Source organism: Heterodontus francisci, chromosome 48 (assembly GCF_036365525.1).
Source record: "Heterodontus francisci isolate sHetFra1 chromosome 48, sHetFra1.hap1, whole genome shotgun sequence".
Classification (NCBI taxonomy): Eukaryota; Metazoa; Chordata; class Chondrichthyes; order Heterodontiformes; family Heterodontidae; genus Heterodontus; species Heterodontus francisci.
This window is the reverse complement of record NC_090418.1, coordinates 3,473,443-3,485,891: the sequence shown is the minus strand read 5'-3', so window position 1 is coordinate 3,485,891 and position 12,449 is coordinate 3,473,443. Positions and strand designations below refer to the sequence as shown.

At 56.3% G+C, this 12,449-nt stretch overlaps 1 protein-coding gene across 2 annotated transcripts in view; it reads right to left on the bottom strand.

The window, feature by feature from the left end:
• Window positions 1–677: 677 nt before the first annotated feature.
• The window catches only part of LOC137357566 (macrosialin-like), a 28,465-nt gene continuing 16,693 nt past the window's right edge, over window positions 678–12,449 (bottom strand). The window contains exons 3-6 of one of the 2 annotated variants that reach the window (XM_068023988.1): window positions 10,523–10,642; window positions 9,477–9,549; window positions 1,319–1,492; window positions 678–902 (exon numbers count right to left, since the gene is read on the bottom strand). In XM_068023988.1, the coding sequence (XP_067880089.1) occupies window positions 763–902; window positions 1,319–1,492; window positions 9,477–9,549; window positions 10,523–10,642 (507 nt within the window). In that variant the 3' untranslated portion in view covers window positions 678–762. The remainder of the gene's footprint in view (window positions 903–1,318; window positions 1,493–9,476; window positions 9,550–10,522; window positions 10,643–12,449) is intronic. The other variant, XM_068023989.1, reaches the window with a different exon arrangement.

Sequence of the window (12,449 nt, the reverse complement as noted above, 5' to 3'; positions counted from 1 at the left end):
CCCCCCGACCCCAGTATCCCCTCTCTTCACCCCCCCCGACCCCAGTATCCCCTCTCTTCACCTCCCCGACCCCAGTATCCCCTCTCTTCACCCCCGCGACCCCAGTATCTCCTCTCTTCACCCCCTGACCCAAGTAACCCCTCTCTTCATCCCCTGACCCCAGTAACCCCTCTTCACCCCCTGACCCAAGTAACCCCTCTCTTCATCCCCTGACCCCAGTAACCCCTCTTCACCCCCTGACCCAAGTAACCCCTCTCTTCACCCTCGAACCTGTAACCCCTCCCTTCACCCTCGAACCAGTAACCCCTCTATTCACCCTCGAACCAGTAACCCTTCTATTCACCCCCGAACCAGTAACCCCCCTTCATCCCGACCAGTAACCCTTTCAGCCCTGACCCCAGTAACCCCCTTCACCCCTGACCCCAAGTAACCCCCTTCACCCGACCCCAGTAACCCCCTTCACCCGACCCCAGTAACCCCCTTCACCCCTGACCCCAGTAACCCCCTTCACCCCTGACCCAATAACCCCTTCACCCCTGACCCAATAACCCCTTCACCCCTGACCCAATAACCCCTTCACCCCTGACCCAATAACCCCTTCACCCCTGACCCCATTAGCCCACCCTCCTCACCCCGAACCCAGTAATAACCCGCCTTCACCCCTGACCCCACTCCCTCAATACCCACCCCCCGCCCCTCTCCTCATGGTGGAGTTGAATCCTTTGGCTGGGAGTCGTGAATCAGCAATGGGAATGGGACCAATCAGATGCTTTCGTATCCGGCCGGGTTCCTCCTCCTGCCGATCAGGTAGGCCAGGAGCACAATGACAATGAGCAGGACCAGGACCACAGCTACAACAATGGCCACGATTGGCAGCCTCTTGTCCTCAGGGCAGACCTCAGCTGCAAGGAACAAGGAGACAGGAAGATCAGACATAGGCTCAGCAATAATAATAAATCAGCCCCTCCCCCATCTCTCCACTCACCCTCCCCTCTTTTCCCTCCTCCCTCATTGCCCCCCCACCAAAACCCGCGACGCCGACTTCCTGGAATACCATTTCAGGATGAGAATGTGGGCACGCGGCATTCAACTGTGGGAGGCATCGCTGCCCCACCCGATCTCCAGCAGCCCCAAACCGCACCCCATCGCAAGGGAACACCCCCTCGGCAGGGCACGTCCCCCTTCCCATCAACGTACACACGCTAACTGGCTGCTGCGCTCCCTGCACTTCCAAACATACTTCACTGGGCGCAAAGCACGTTGGGACGTGCCGAGGCACGACAGAAATGTAAGCTCTTTCTTTAGCAGGTGTCTTTACCTGAGCCGAACTGTTGGTTTCTGGAGATGTTAAAGGCTTGGATCTGCTCGTCCACCAGGTCCACCCAGAAGGTACTCTCGGCCTTCACTGATTGGTTGGAGCAGAGAAAGGAATGTCCTAGGTGGGTCTGCAACATCACCATGCTGCTGTTGCGTGCACTGTACTGGGAGGCTGCTGTCAAAGTAACCAACACTCTGCTTAGATAACCAGGCTCGCTGCTGCTTCACAATAATCACACTGCCTGTTCAATATCACAACTTCCCCAACTAAACATTGGGAAGACCAAGTCTTCACTTTCCGCTTCAGACTCTGACTACATATCCACCCCATCACTAAGACCACCTATTTCCACCTCTAACATCTCCCAACTTGGCCCCTGCCTCAGCTCATCTGCTGTTGAAACTTTCTTCCCTGCCTTTGCTACCTTTGCACTTGACTATTCCAACGCTGGCACCACCCCCCCCCCCCCACCCCCCACCCAATATTCCAAACGTGAGCTCATTCCAAAACTCTGCTTCCTGTGTCCTAACTTGCCCCAAATCCCGTTCACCCGTCACCCCTGTACTTGCTCAACTCCGCTGGCTCCTGGTCCAGCAACACCTCAATCTTGAAAATCTCACCCTTGATCTCACTCCCTCTCTGTAACCTCCTCCAGCCCCTACAACCCTCCGAGATCTCTGCCCTCCTCCAATTCTGGCCTCAAGTATCCCCGATTTTAAATCCCTCCACCCTTAGCGGCCGTGCCTTCAGCTGCCTGGGCCCTGAGCTCTGGAATTCCCTCCCTAAACCTCTCCGTCTCTCTCTCCTCCTTAAAACCTCCCTCTTTAACCAAGCTTTAGATCCTAATATCTCGTTACGTGACTCAGTGTCAAATTTTGTTTGATAACACTCCTGTGAAGCACCTTGGGATATTTTGGGCTATATAAATGCAAGTGTTTGCTGTGGAGTGGGTCCAGTTTGAACAAGACTCAGTTCAGTGATTTGTAGTGTGTTGGCTCATTTCTACTTCACATTGGCAATGAGGTGGGAGAGGGGAGTGGGATCGGGGGGGAGAGGGGAGTGGGATCGGGGTGGGGGGGGGAAGAGGGAAGTGGGATCCGGCGGGGGAGAGGGGAGTGGGATCGGGGGGGGAGAGGGGAGTGGGATCGGGGGGGGAGAGGGGAGTGGGATCGGGGGGGGAGAGGGGAGTGGGATCGGGGGGGGAGAGGGGAGTGGGATCGGGGGGGGAGAGGGGAGTGGGATCGGGGGGGGAGAGGGGAGTGGGATCGGGGGGGGAGAGGGGAGTGGGATCGGGGGGGGAGAGGGGAGTGGGATCGGGGGGGGGAGAGGGGTGTGGGATCGGGGGGGGAGAGGGGAGTGGGATCGGGGGGGGAGAGGGGAGTGGGATCGGGGGGGGGGAGAGGGGAGTGGGATCGGGGGGGGGGGAGAGGGGAGTGGGATCAGGGGGGGGGGGGAGAGGGGAGTGGGATCGGGGGGGGAGAGGGGAGTGGGATCGGGAGGGGAGTGGGATCGGGGGGGGGGGGGGAGGGGAGTGGGATCGGGGGGGGGGGGGAGAGGGGAGTGGGATCGGGAGGGGAGTGGGATCGGGGGGGGGGGGGAGGGGAGTGGGATCGGGGGGGGGGGGGAGAGGGGAGTGGGATCGGGGGGGGGGAAGAGGGGAGTGGGATCGGGGGGGGGGGAAAGAGGGGAGTGGGATCGGGGGGGGGGGAAAGAGGGGAGTGGGATCGGGGGGGGGGGAAGAGGGGAGTGGGATCGGGGGGGGGAAGAGGGGAGTGGGATCGGGGGGGGGAAGAGGGGAGTGGGATCGGGGGGGGGAAGAGGGGAGTGGGATCGGGGGGGGGGAAGAGGGGAGTGGGATCGGGGGGGGGGGGAAGAGGGGAGTGGGATCGGGGGGGGAAGAGGGGAGTGGGATCGGGGGGGGGGGGGAAGAGGGGAGTGGGATCGGGGGGGGGGGGGAAGAGGGGAGTGGGATCGGGGGGGGGGAAGAGGGGAGTGGGATCGGGGGGGGGGGAAGAGGGGAGTGGGATCGGGGGGGGGGGGGAAGAGGGGAGTGGGATCGGGGGGGGGGAAGAGGGGAGTGGGATCGGGGGGGGGAAGAGGGGAGTGGGATCGGGGGGGGGGAAGAGGGGAGTGGGATCGGGGGGGGGGGGGAAGAGGGGAGTGGGATCGGGGGGGGGAAGAGGGGAGTGGGATCGGGGGGGGGAAGAGGGGAGTGGGATCGGGGGGGGGAAGAGGGGAGTGGGATCGGGGGGGGGAAGAGGGGAGTGGGATCGGGGGGGGGAAGAGGGGAGTGGGATCGGGGGGGGGAAGAGGGGAGTGGGATCGGGGGGGGGAAGAGGGGAGTGGGATCGGGGGGGGGAAGAGGGGAGTGGGATCGGGGGGGGGAAGAGGGGAGTGGGATCGGGGGGGGGGAAGAGGGGAGTGGGATCGGGGGGGGGAAGAGGGGAGTGGGATCGGGGGGGGGGAAGAGGGGAGTGGGATCGGGGGGGGGGAAGAGGGGAGTGGGATCGGGGGGGGGGGAAGAGGGGAGTGGGATCGGGGGGGGAAGAGGGGATTGGGATCGGGGGGGGGAAGAGGGGATTGGGATCGGGGGGGGAAGAGGGGATTGGGATCGGGGGGGGGAAGAGGGGATTGGGATCGGGGGGGGGAAGAGGGGATTGGGATCGGGGGGGGGGGAAGAGGGGAGTGGGATCGGGGGGGGGAAGAGGGGAGTGGGATCGGGGGGGGGAAGAGGGGAGTGGGATCGGGGGGGGGGAAGAGGGGAGTGGGATCGGGGGGGGGGAAGAGGGGAGTGGGATCGGGGGGGGGGGAAGAGGGGAGTGGGATCGGGGGGGGAAGAGGGGAGTGGGATCGGGGGGGGGGGAAGAGGGGAGTGGGATCGGGGGGGGGGGAAGAGGGGAGTGGGATCGGGGGGGGGGAAGAGGGGAGTGGGATCGGGGGGGGGAAGAGGGGAGTGGGATCGGGGGGGGGAAGAGGGGAGTGGGATCGGGGGGGGGAAGAGGGGAGTGGGATCGGGGGGGGGGGAAGAGGGGAGTGGGATCGGGGGGGGGGGAAGAGGGGAGTGGGATCGGGGGGGGGGAAGAGGGGAGTGGGATCGGGGGGGGGGAAGAGGGGAGTGGGATCGGGGGGGGGGAAGAGGGGAGTGGGATCGGGGGGGGGGAAGAGGGGAGTGGGATCGGGGGGGGGGAAGAGGGGAGTGGGATCGGGGGGGGGGAAGAGGGGAGTGGGATCGGGGGGGGGGAAGAGGGGAGTGGGATCGGGGGGGGGAAGAGGGGAGTGGGATCGGGGGGGGGAAGAGGGGAGTGGGATCGGGGAGGGGGAAGAGGGGAGTGGGATCGGGGGGGGGAAAGAGGGGAGTGGGATCGGGGGGGGAAGAGGGGAGTGGGATCGGGGGGGGGAAGAGGGGAGTGGGATCGGGGGGGGGAAGAGGGGAGTGGGATCGGGGGGGGGAAGAGGGGAGTGGGATCGGGGGGGGGAAGAGGGGAGTGGGATCGGGGGGGGGAAGAGGGGAGTGGGATCGGGGGGGGAAGAGGGGAGTGGGATCGGGGGGGGAAGAGGGGAGTGGGATCGGGGGGGGGAAGAGGGGAGTGGGATCGGGGGGGGGAAGAGGGGAGTGGGATCGGGGGGGGGAAGAGGGGAGTGGGATCGGGGGGGGGAAGAGGGGAGTGGGATCGGGGGGGGAAGAGGGGAGTGGGATCGGGGGGGGAAGAGGGGAGTGGGATCGGGGGGGGGAAGAGGGGAGTGGGATCGGGGTTGGGAAAGAGAGGGGAGTGGGATCGGGGGGGGGAAAGAGAGGGGGAGGGAGAGGTGAGTGGGATGGGGTGGGGGGGGTGAGGGGAGTGGGATTGGGGGGGGTGGGGATGTGGGGAGTGGGATTGGGGGGGTGGGGGGCACTCACCCAGCTCTGGATGCCCAGGAACAGTGATTTGGAGTCTCTCTGCTGCGGACATTAGGAGGATGTGAAAGTTGAGCCTTTTAGGTTGAGTCATATTGGGTGGAAAACACGAGGCTCTGAGTCAGACAGAAAAATCCACACAAGCAGAAAGAGCTAACAAAACAAACTTCTCTCTAATCAACACTGGGAAGAGTCGGCAGGAGATCCTGTTTGGAGAGTACCAGGAACTAGGAGCTAAATTAAAGAACAGTACCTCGAGGGTTAAAATGTGTGGATTATTATCGGCGCCACATGTAGGGATAAGCAGATGAGGGAGGTGAACCCGGGGCTGAAGGAGTGACACGGGAAAGAGGGGCTCCATATCATGGGAAAGGCAGGAACTGAGCTCCGCCTGAACTGGGCTGGGACCAGGGTTCAAGTGGAAAGGATAAACAAGGCTGTCACAAGAACTTGAAACTAGTGGGACATGGCTGCAAGACAGTCAGGACTAGGAACTAAATATACCAAGTTATAAGGTCTACAGGAAAGGTAGGGAAAATGGTTGAGTGGGAGGAAAAGCCTTAGCGATTAAGGATGAAATTGCTTCAGTGATAAAAGGGGATGTAACGAGTGGAGACTTTAGGGTAGAATTAAGAAATAGATTGGGATTTAAGACTGTAGTCAGAGGTGTGTATAGGCTGCCTGGTAGTAGCTGTGCAGTGATAGCTTGTATAAATTCAGAGAATAGACAAGCATGTAGTAAAGGCAGAGTGATTTTTATGGGGGATTTTAACTTGTATCTGGATTGGGACAAGCAGACTAGCACATGTCAGAAAGGTAGTGAATTTCTTCAGTTTGATCCGGATAGTTTTCTGAAACAATAAGTCTTAGAACCAAGGGGGCAGGCCATATTAGATTTAGTAATGAGTAAGGAGCCAGATTTAGTTAACAGCCTAATGGTGCATTAATCTAATAGTTATCATAATATGATCACGTTCAGTGTGGTATTTGGAAGGGAGAAACACGAAACAGCTACTAAGGTTCTAGATTTAGGCAAGGTCAGCTTCAATGGGGTGAGACAGAAACTGTCCACAGTAAACTGGGCAAGTCCGTGAATGGGCAAAATGACAGAAGATTAGCGTTAGATGTTCAAAAAAAAGAATTTAATGGGATACGGAAGCAGTTTATACCCCACTGAATACTTGCCCAGTGAATGATGAGAGGTAAGAGATGACATTAAAAGAAAAAGCTTACACAAATACAAAAAAAAACAGCACAAATCCTGGTACACGGTCAACACACACAGAACAGTGGAAAGTGACAAAAACAGTACGAGCTGCAAAAAAAGGATGAAAAAGAAACTTGCATGGAATATCAAAATCAACACGCAATTATAGCAGGGAGAAACAGGGTGGTCAGGAGGACTGTGAGCTGATAAAGGTGATATTGTCAATGAAAATAAGGAAATGGTAGACATGTTGAATGACGACCTTGTATTGGTGTTTACACCAGAGAAAGAGGTTAGCCTGACAAATATCCCAACGAACAGAACACTGAACATTTTCAGCTGATCAGTGGGAGCCAGCACGGATTTGCAAAGGGAAGGTCGTGCTTGACAAATCTAATTGAATATTTTTGAGTAGTGGACAGGGGGGATGTCTATAGAAGACATTAGAAGGATGTTGGAGAAGGGGTAAGGGAATGGGATTGGGTATTCAGCTGTATTTGAAGGGCTAGCACTGGAGGATGGGATGAACAGACCCCTGGTTGCTGCGGTTTTCTACGATTAACAGACGTGTAGATTTCAGGGTGTCACATTACTGAAAGACAAAGATAATTTCTTGCCTGGGGTGTGCGATGTGTGATAGCGAGTCCCCACACAAACCATCCTCGCCCACCCCGCTCACTTATTCTGTGTCATTTACTGTCCCACCCTGCCCTGGCTACATTACAAAGAGCAGAAGAGGCTGCACTTGCTAATGCACTGGGCAAAACCAGTCTTCACTCGCAGACTTTGGTTGGTCTGCGTTAAACGGAGACTGGAGTCCGAGGGGGGAGAATGAGACATTCAGCCAAGACTCCTGACGTGCTCCTTACGCACAGCCATAATTCCCACCACCACATTCCCTACATTATAGCAGTAGCTACAATTCAAAAAAAAAGTACTCCATTGGCTATAAATCATTTTGGGACATCTTGAGGATGTGAAAGGCGCAATAGAAATGCAAGTTCTTTTCTGTGTAGGTGAGATGTTTAATATCACTCCTAGAGACAGGGCCTTTCCTTCTCTCTCTTTCTCTGAAGCCAGTTTCAGCTCCCGTCCACCCCCCCCGTGGACTGAATGTCGACATCTCCCTGATCACCACTGCAATCGATGGGATGGATTTACTCACTGAGTTAGAGAGCGGGTAGGGGAGAATAAATGAAATGTTCCAGTGTTAACCAGTAGGACCAGATTTGCCTATTGCCCCATGGGATCATTACACAGTCTGGTGAGAGAGAGAGACTCGATGAACCATTAGCTTGAGGCTGGTTATATCACAAGTCCAGCACAACTATACCCATCTCTGCGCCTGCCTCAGCTCATCAGCTGCTGAAACCCTCATCCAACCTTTACATTAGATAGATTGGTGAGTTGGGCAGAGAAATGGCAGATGGAGTTCAATCAGGGAAAATGCGAGGTGATGCATTTTGGAAGATCCAATTCAAGAGTGAACTATACAGTAAATGGAAAAGTCCTGGGGAAAATTGATGTACAGAGAGATTTGGGTGTTCAGGTCCATTGTTCCCTGAAGGTGGCAATGCAGGTAAACAGAGTGGTCAAGAAGGCATACGGCATACTTTCCTTCATCGGACAGGGTATTGAGTACAAGAGTTGGCAGGTCATGTTACAGTTGTATAGGACTTTGGTTCGGCCACATTTGGAATACTGCGTGCAGTTCTGGTCGCCACATTACCAAAAGGATGTGGATGCTTTGGAGAGGGTGCAGAGGAGGTTCACCAGGATGTTGCCTGGTATGGAGGGCGCTAGCTATGAAGAGAGGTTGAGTAGATTAGGATTATTTTCATTAGAAAGACGGAGGTTGAGGGGGGACCTGATTGAGGTGTACAAAATCATGAGAGGTATAGACAGGGTGGATAGCAAGAGGCTTTTTCCCAGAGTGGGGGATTCAATTACTAGAGGACACGAGTTCAAAGTGAAAGGGGAAAAGTTTAGGGGGGGATATGCGTGGAAAGTTCTTTACGCAGAGGGTGGTGGGTGCCTGGAACGCGTTGCCAGCGGAGGTGGTAGATGCGGGCACGATGGCGTCTTTTAAGATGTATCTAGACAGATACATGAATGGGCAGGAAGAAAAGAGATACAGACCCTTAGAAAATAGGCGACATGTTTAGATAGAGGATCTGGATCGGCGCAGGCTTGGAGGGCCGAAGGGCCTGTTCCTGTGCTGTAATTTTCTTTGTTCTTTGTTTATTACCTCCAGTGCTCTCCTGGCCGACCTCCCAGTTGGACTCTCCGTAAACTTCAGCTCATTCAAACCCTGCCACCCATATTGTAACTCTCACCAAGTCCCGTTCACCCATCACCCCATTGTTCTCACTGACCCTACACTGGCTCCCGTCCGGAAACGCCTCAATTTTAAAATTCTCCACCTTTCTTTTCAAATCCCTCAATGGCCCTTCCTATCTCTGTAATGTTCTCCAGCCCCTACGACCCTCCGAGATCTCTGTGCTCCTCTAATTCCGGCCTCCTGACCATCCCCCGATTTTAATGTCTCCACCATTGGCGGCCGTGCCTTCAGCTGCCTGGGGCCCTAAGCTCTGGAATTCCCTCCCTAAACCTCTCCGCCTCTCTCACTCCTCCTTTAAGACGCTCCTTAAAACTGACCTCTTTGAGCAAGCTTTTGATCACCTGACCTAATATCTCCTTATGTGGCTCGGTGTTAAATTTTGTTTGATAACACTCCTGTGAAGTGCCTTGGGATGTTTTACCAAGTTAAAAGCGCTATATAAATGCAAAAGCAAAACACTGCAGATGTTGCAAATCTAAAATAAAACCAGAAAATTTATATAACAGAAAAACAGAAAAGGCTGGAAACAGAAATGGACTGGCAGCATCTGTGCAGAGGGAAACAGAGCCAATATTCCAAGTGTCTGACCTTTCTGATCAAACATTAACTCTGCTTCTCTCTCCACAGATTTCCAGCACTTTCTGTTTTTACATTATATAAATGTAAATTGGTGCTGTAAAGTAGAGAGTGTGCGAAATAGGGAAGTAAAACTCACCAGTGGTGCCAGGGAATTGGTACATCAGTTCACTTCGAATTTCGTTGAGGTAAAAGGTTTGTTGTTTGCTATTCTATGGAGAGAGAGAAAGGGAGAGTCAGGAGGTGAAATAGAAATGAATTGCAGCAATGACCTTTATCCTGTGACCTCATGAGTTGCCAAGACAGCTGGTGACACCTGTACCAATGTAATCCATCAAAATCGACTCACAGACAGTGACCAACAGGACAAGACACTGACCGCTGGGTTAGAGAGGGATCCTGATCACTGTCCAGTGAGCCCCGGGTTAGAGAGGGATCCTGATCACTGTCCAGTGAGCCCCGGGTTAGAGAGGGATCCTGATCACTGTCCAGTGAGCCCTGGGTTAGAGTGGGTTCCTGCTCCTGATCACTGTCCAGTGAGCCCTGGGTTAGAGTGGGTTCCTGCTCCTGATCACTGTCCAGTGAACCCTGGGTTAGAGAGGGTTCCTGCTCCTGATCACTGTCCAGTGAGCCCTGGGTTAGAGAGGGTTCCTGCTCCCGATCACTGTCCAGTGAGCCCTGGGTTAGAGAGGGTTCCTGCTCCTGATCACTGTCCAGTGAGCCCTGGGTTAGAGAGGGTTCCTGCTCCTGATCACTGTCCAGTGAGCCCTGGGTTAGAGAGGGTTCCTGCTCCTGATCACTGTCCAGTGAGCCCTGGGTTAGAGAGGGTTCCTGCTCCCGATCACTGTCCAGTGAGCCCTGGGTTAGAGAGGGTTCCTGCTCCTGATCACTGTCCAGTGAGCCCTGGGTTAGAGAGGGTTCCTGCTCCCGATCACTGTCCAGTGAGCCCTGGGTTAGAGAGGGTTCCTGCTCCCGATCACTGTCCAGTGAGCCCTGGGTTAGAGAGGGTTCCTTCTCCTGATCACTGTCCAGTGAGCCCTGGGTTAGAGTGGGTTCCTGCTCCCGATCACTGTCCAGTGAGCCCTGGGTTAGAGTGGGTTCCTGCTCCCGATCACTGTCCAGTGAGCCCTGGGTTAGAGAGGGTTGCTCGGAATATTCTGGATGATCAGCATTTGAAATACTCACCATCTTAAACCCGAATGTCAGGAATCCTTCTGGGAAGGTCAGTGTCATGTTGACGAAGTAAGTGCCACATGATCCCGAAGTTTTTGTCTTGTTGGGCTGGATGAAGAAAACTCCCCATGCCTGAAAATAAAGAATGAAATCAGGTCAAGCGTATTGAAAATAGTTTGGCTTTTCTGTGTCGAGAGTTAATCAACCGAGGCCTCTTGGGACAGGAAGCGAGAGTGAGATATAGAGAAGGCTCAGCTGGAGAATTCTCCATTTCAAAAGCAATAGAATTATCACCTTCAGGGGGATAAACCACAAGAACAGACAGCAGAGTTCAGCCAGTGTGGGGTCATACCAACAGAATGAGCACATGGGTGAGATAGTGTAGAGGGAGCTTTACTCTGTATCTAACCCCCTTTTTTTTTTTAAGGTGGCCTTTATACCCCAGGCCCCTTTTGTATATTTTATGTCGAGGGGGCCTTTATTCCTCAGGCCCCCTTTATACATTTTTTATGTCGAGGGGGCCTTTATTCCTCAGGCCCCCTTTATATACACACTTATATTTTGAAAATAACTTTATTAAAACCAGATAAATAAACAAAAAAACTCAAATTAAAATGCCATTCTCGGCGTCGACGATGCACTCCAGTCCCTGCGGTGCCCACCGGTCGCGGAAGGCCTCAAGCGTACCGGCGGACACCGCATGCTCCTTTTCCAGGGACACCCGGGCGCGAACGTAACCGCGGAAGAGGGGCAGGCAATCGGGGAGGACGGACCCCCCGACGGCCCGCAACCTGGACCTGTGAATTGCCACCTTGGCCAGGCCCAGGAGCAGACCGACGAGGAGATCCTCCTCCCGGCCCAAGCCCCTCCACACCGGGTGCCCAAAGATCAGGAGCGTGGGACTGAAGTGCAGCCAGAATTTGAGGAGCAGCCCCTTCAGATACTCAAAGAGGGGCTGCAACCTCGCACACTCCGTATAAATGTGGAACACGGACTCGTCCAGGCCGCAGAAAGTACAGCTGGCCTGGGAGTCCGTGAACCTACTTAAAAGCCTATTGCACGGGACTGCTCTGTGCAGCACCCTCCACCCCAGGTCCCCGATGTAAAGGGGGAAGACTCCCGCGTAGAGAGACCTCCATCGGGGTTTCCCCTCGCCGCCAGATGGCAACGCGGACCGCCAGGGCGTGTCCGGCCGGCTGACGAGGGCGAGGAAGTGGAGAGTGTGCAGGAGCAGCCCGTACAGGAAACCCCTCCGCGCCGATTGGAATGGCACGGAGGGCATTTCCGAGAGGCGGCTCGGGTTGTGCGGGACCGGCTCCCGAGGAGGGTTTCGGGGCCTGGGTCCGATGAGCAGTTCCGGCCGAGCGGGGGTCAGCTCGGCCGGGATCGCTCCGCACTCCCGGGCCCCCTCGCCACCCGCAGTGAGGGGCGTCCCGGGGGTTTCAGCTACGCCTCCGCCCGCCGGACCGTCCCCGGAGTCGGCCGCCCGGACAGCCGAGGCGCTCTCCTCCGCCGGCGGGGGAGCGCCCTGACTGGAGGCGACCGTGTTCCAGACTCGCAAAAGATCCCGGTAAAAGACAGGCAACTCCCTCAGAGAGGCGCGGCTAACGGACTCCACCGGGAGCTGCGTGTCGTCTCGAAGGCAGTGACACTGGCGGAAAAAATATGTCGCCAGCGCACACCGTCTGGGAGGACGCTCGACGTACAGGTATCTCTGCAGGGTCCGAAGGCGGAGAGTCGCAGCCTGGGTGCGGACGCACACCAGCGACTGACCGCCCTCCTCGATCGGGAGACTCAGGACCGCGGCAGAGACCCAGTGTTTCCTCTTGCCCCAGAAGAAATCGACGAGTTTCTTCTGGATCTTGGTGGCAAATACAGGGGGCGGGGCCAAAGTGACCAACCGGTACCACAGCATGGAGGCCACCAGTTGGTTTATGAC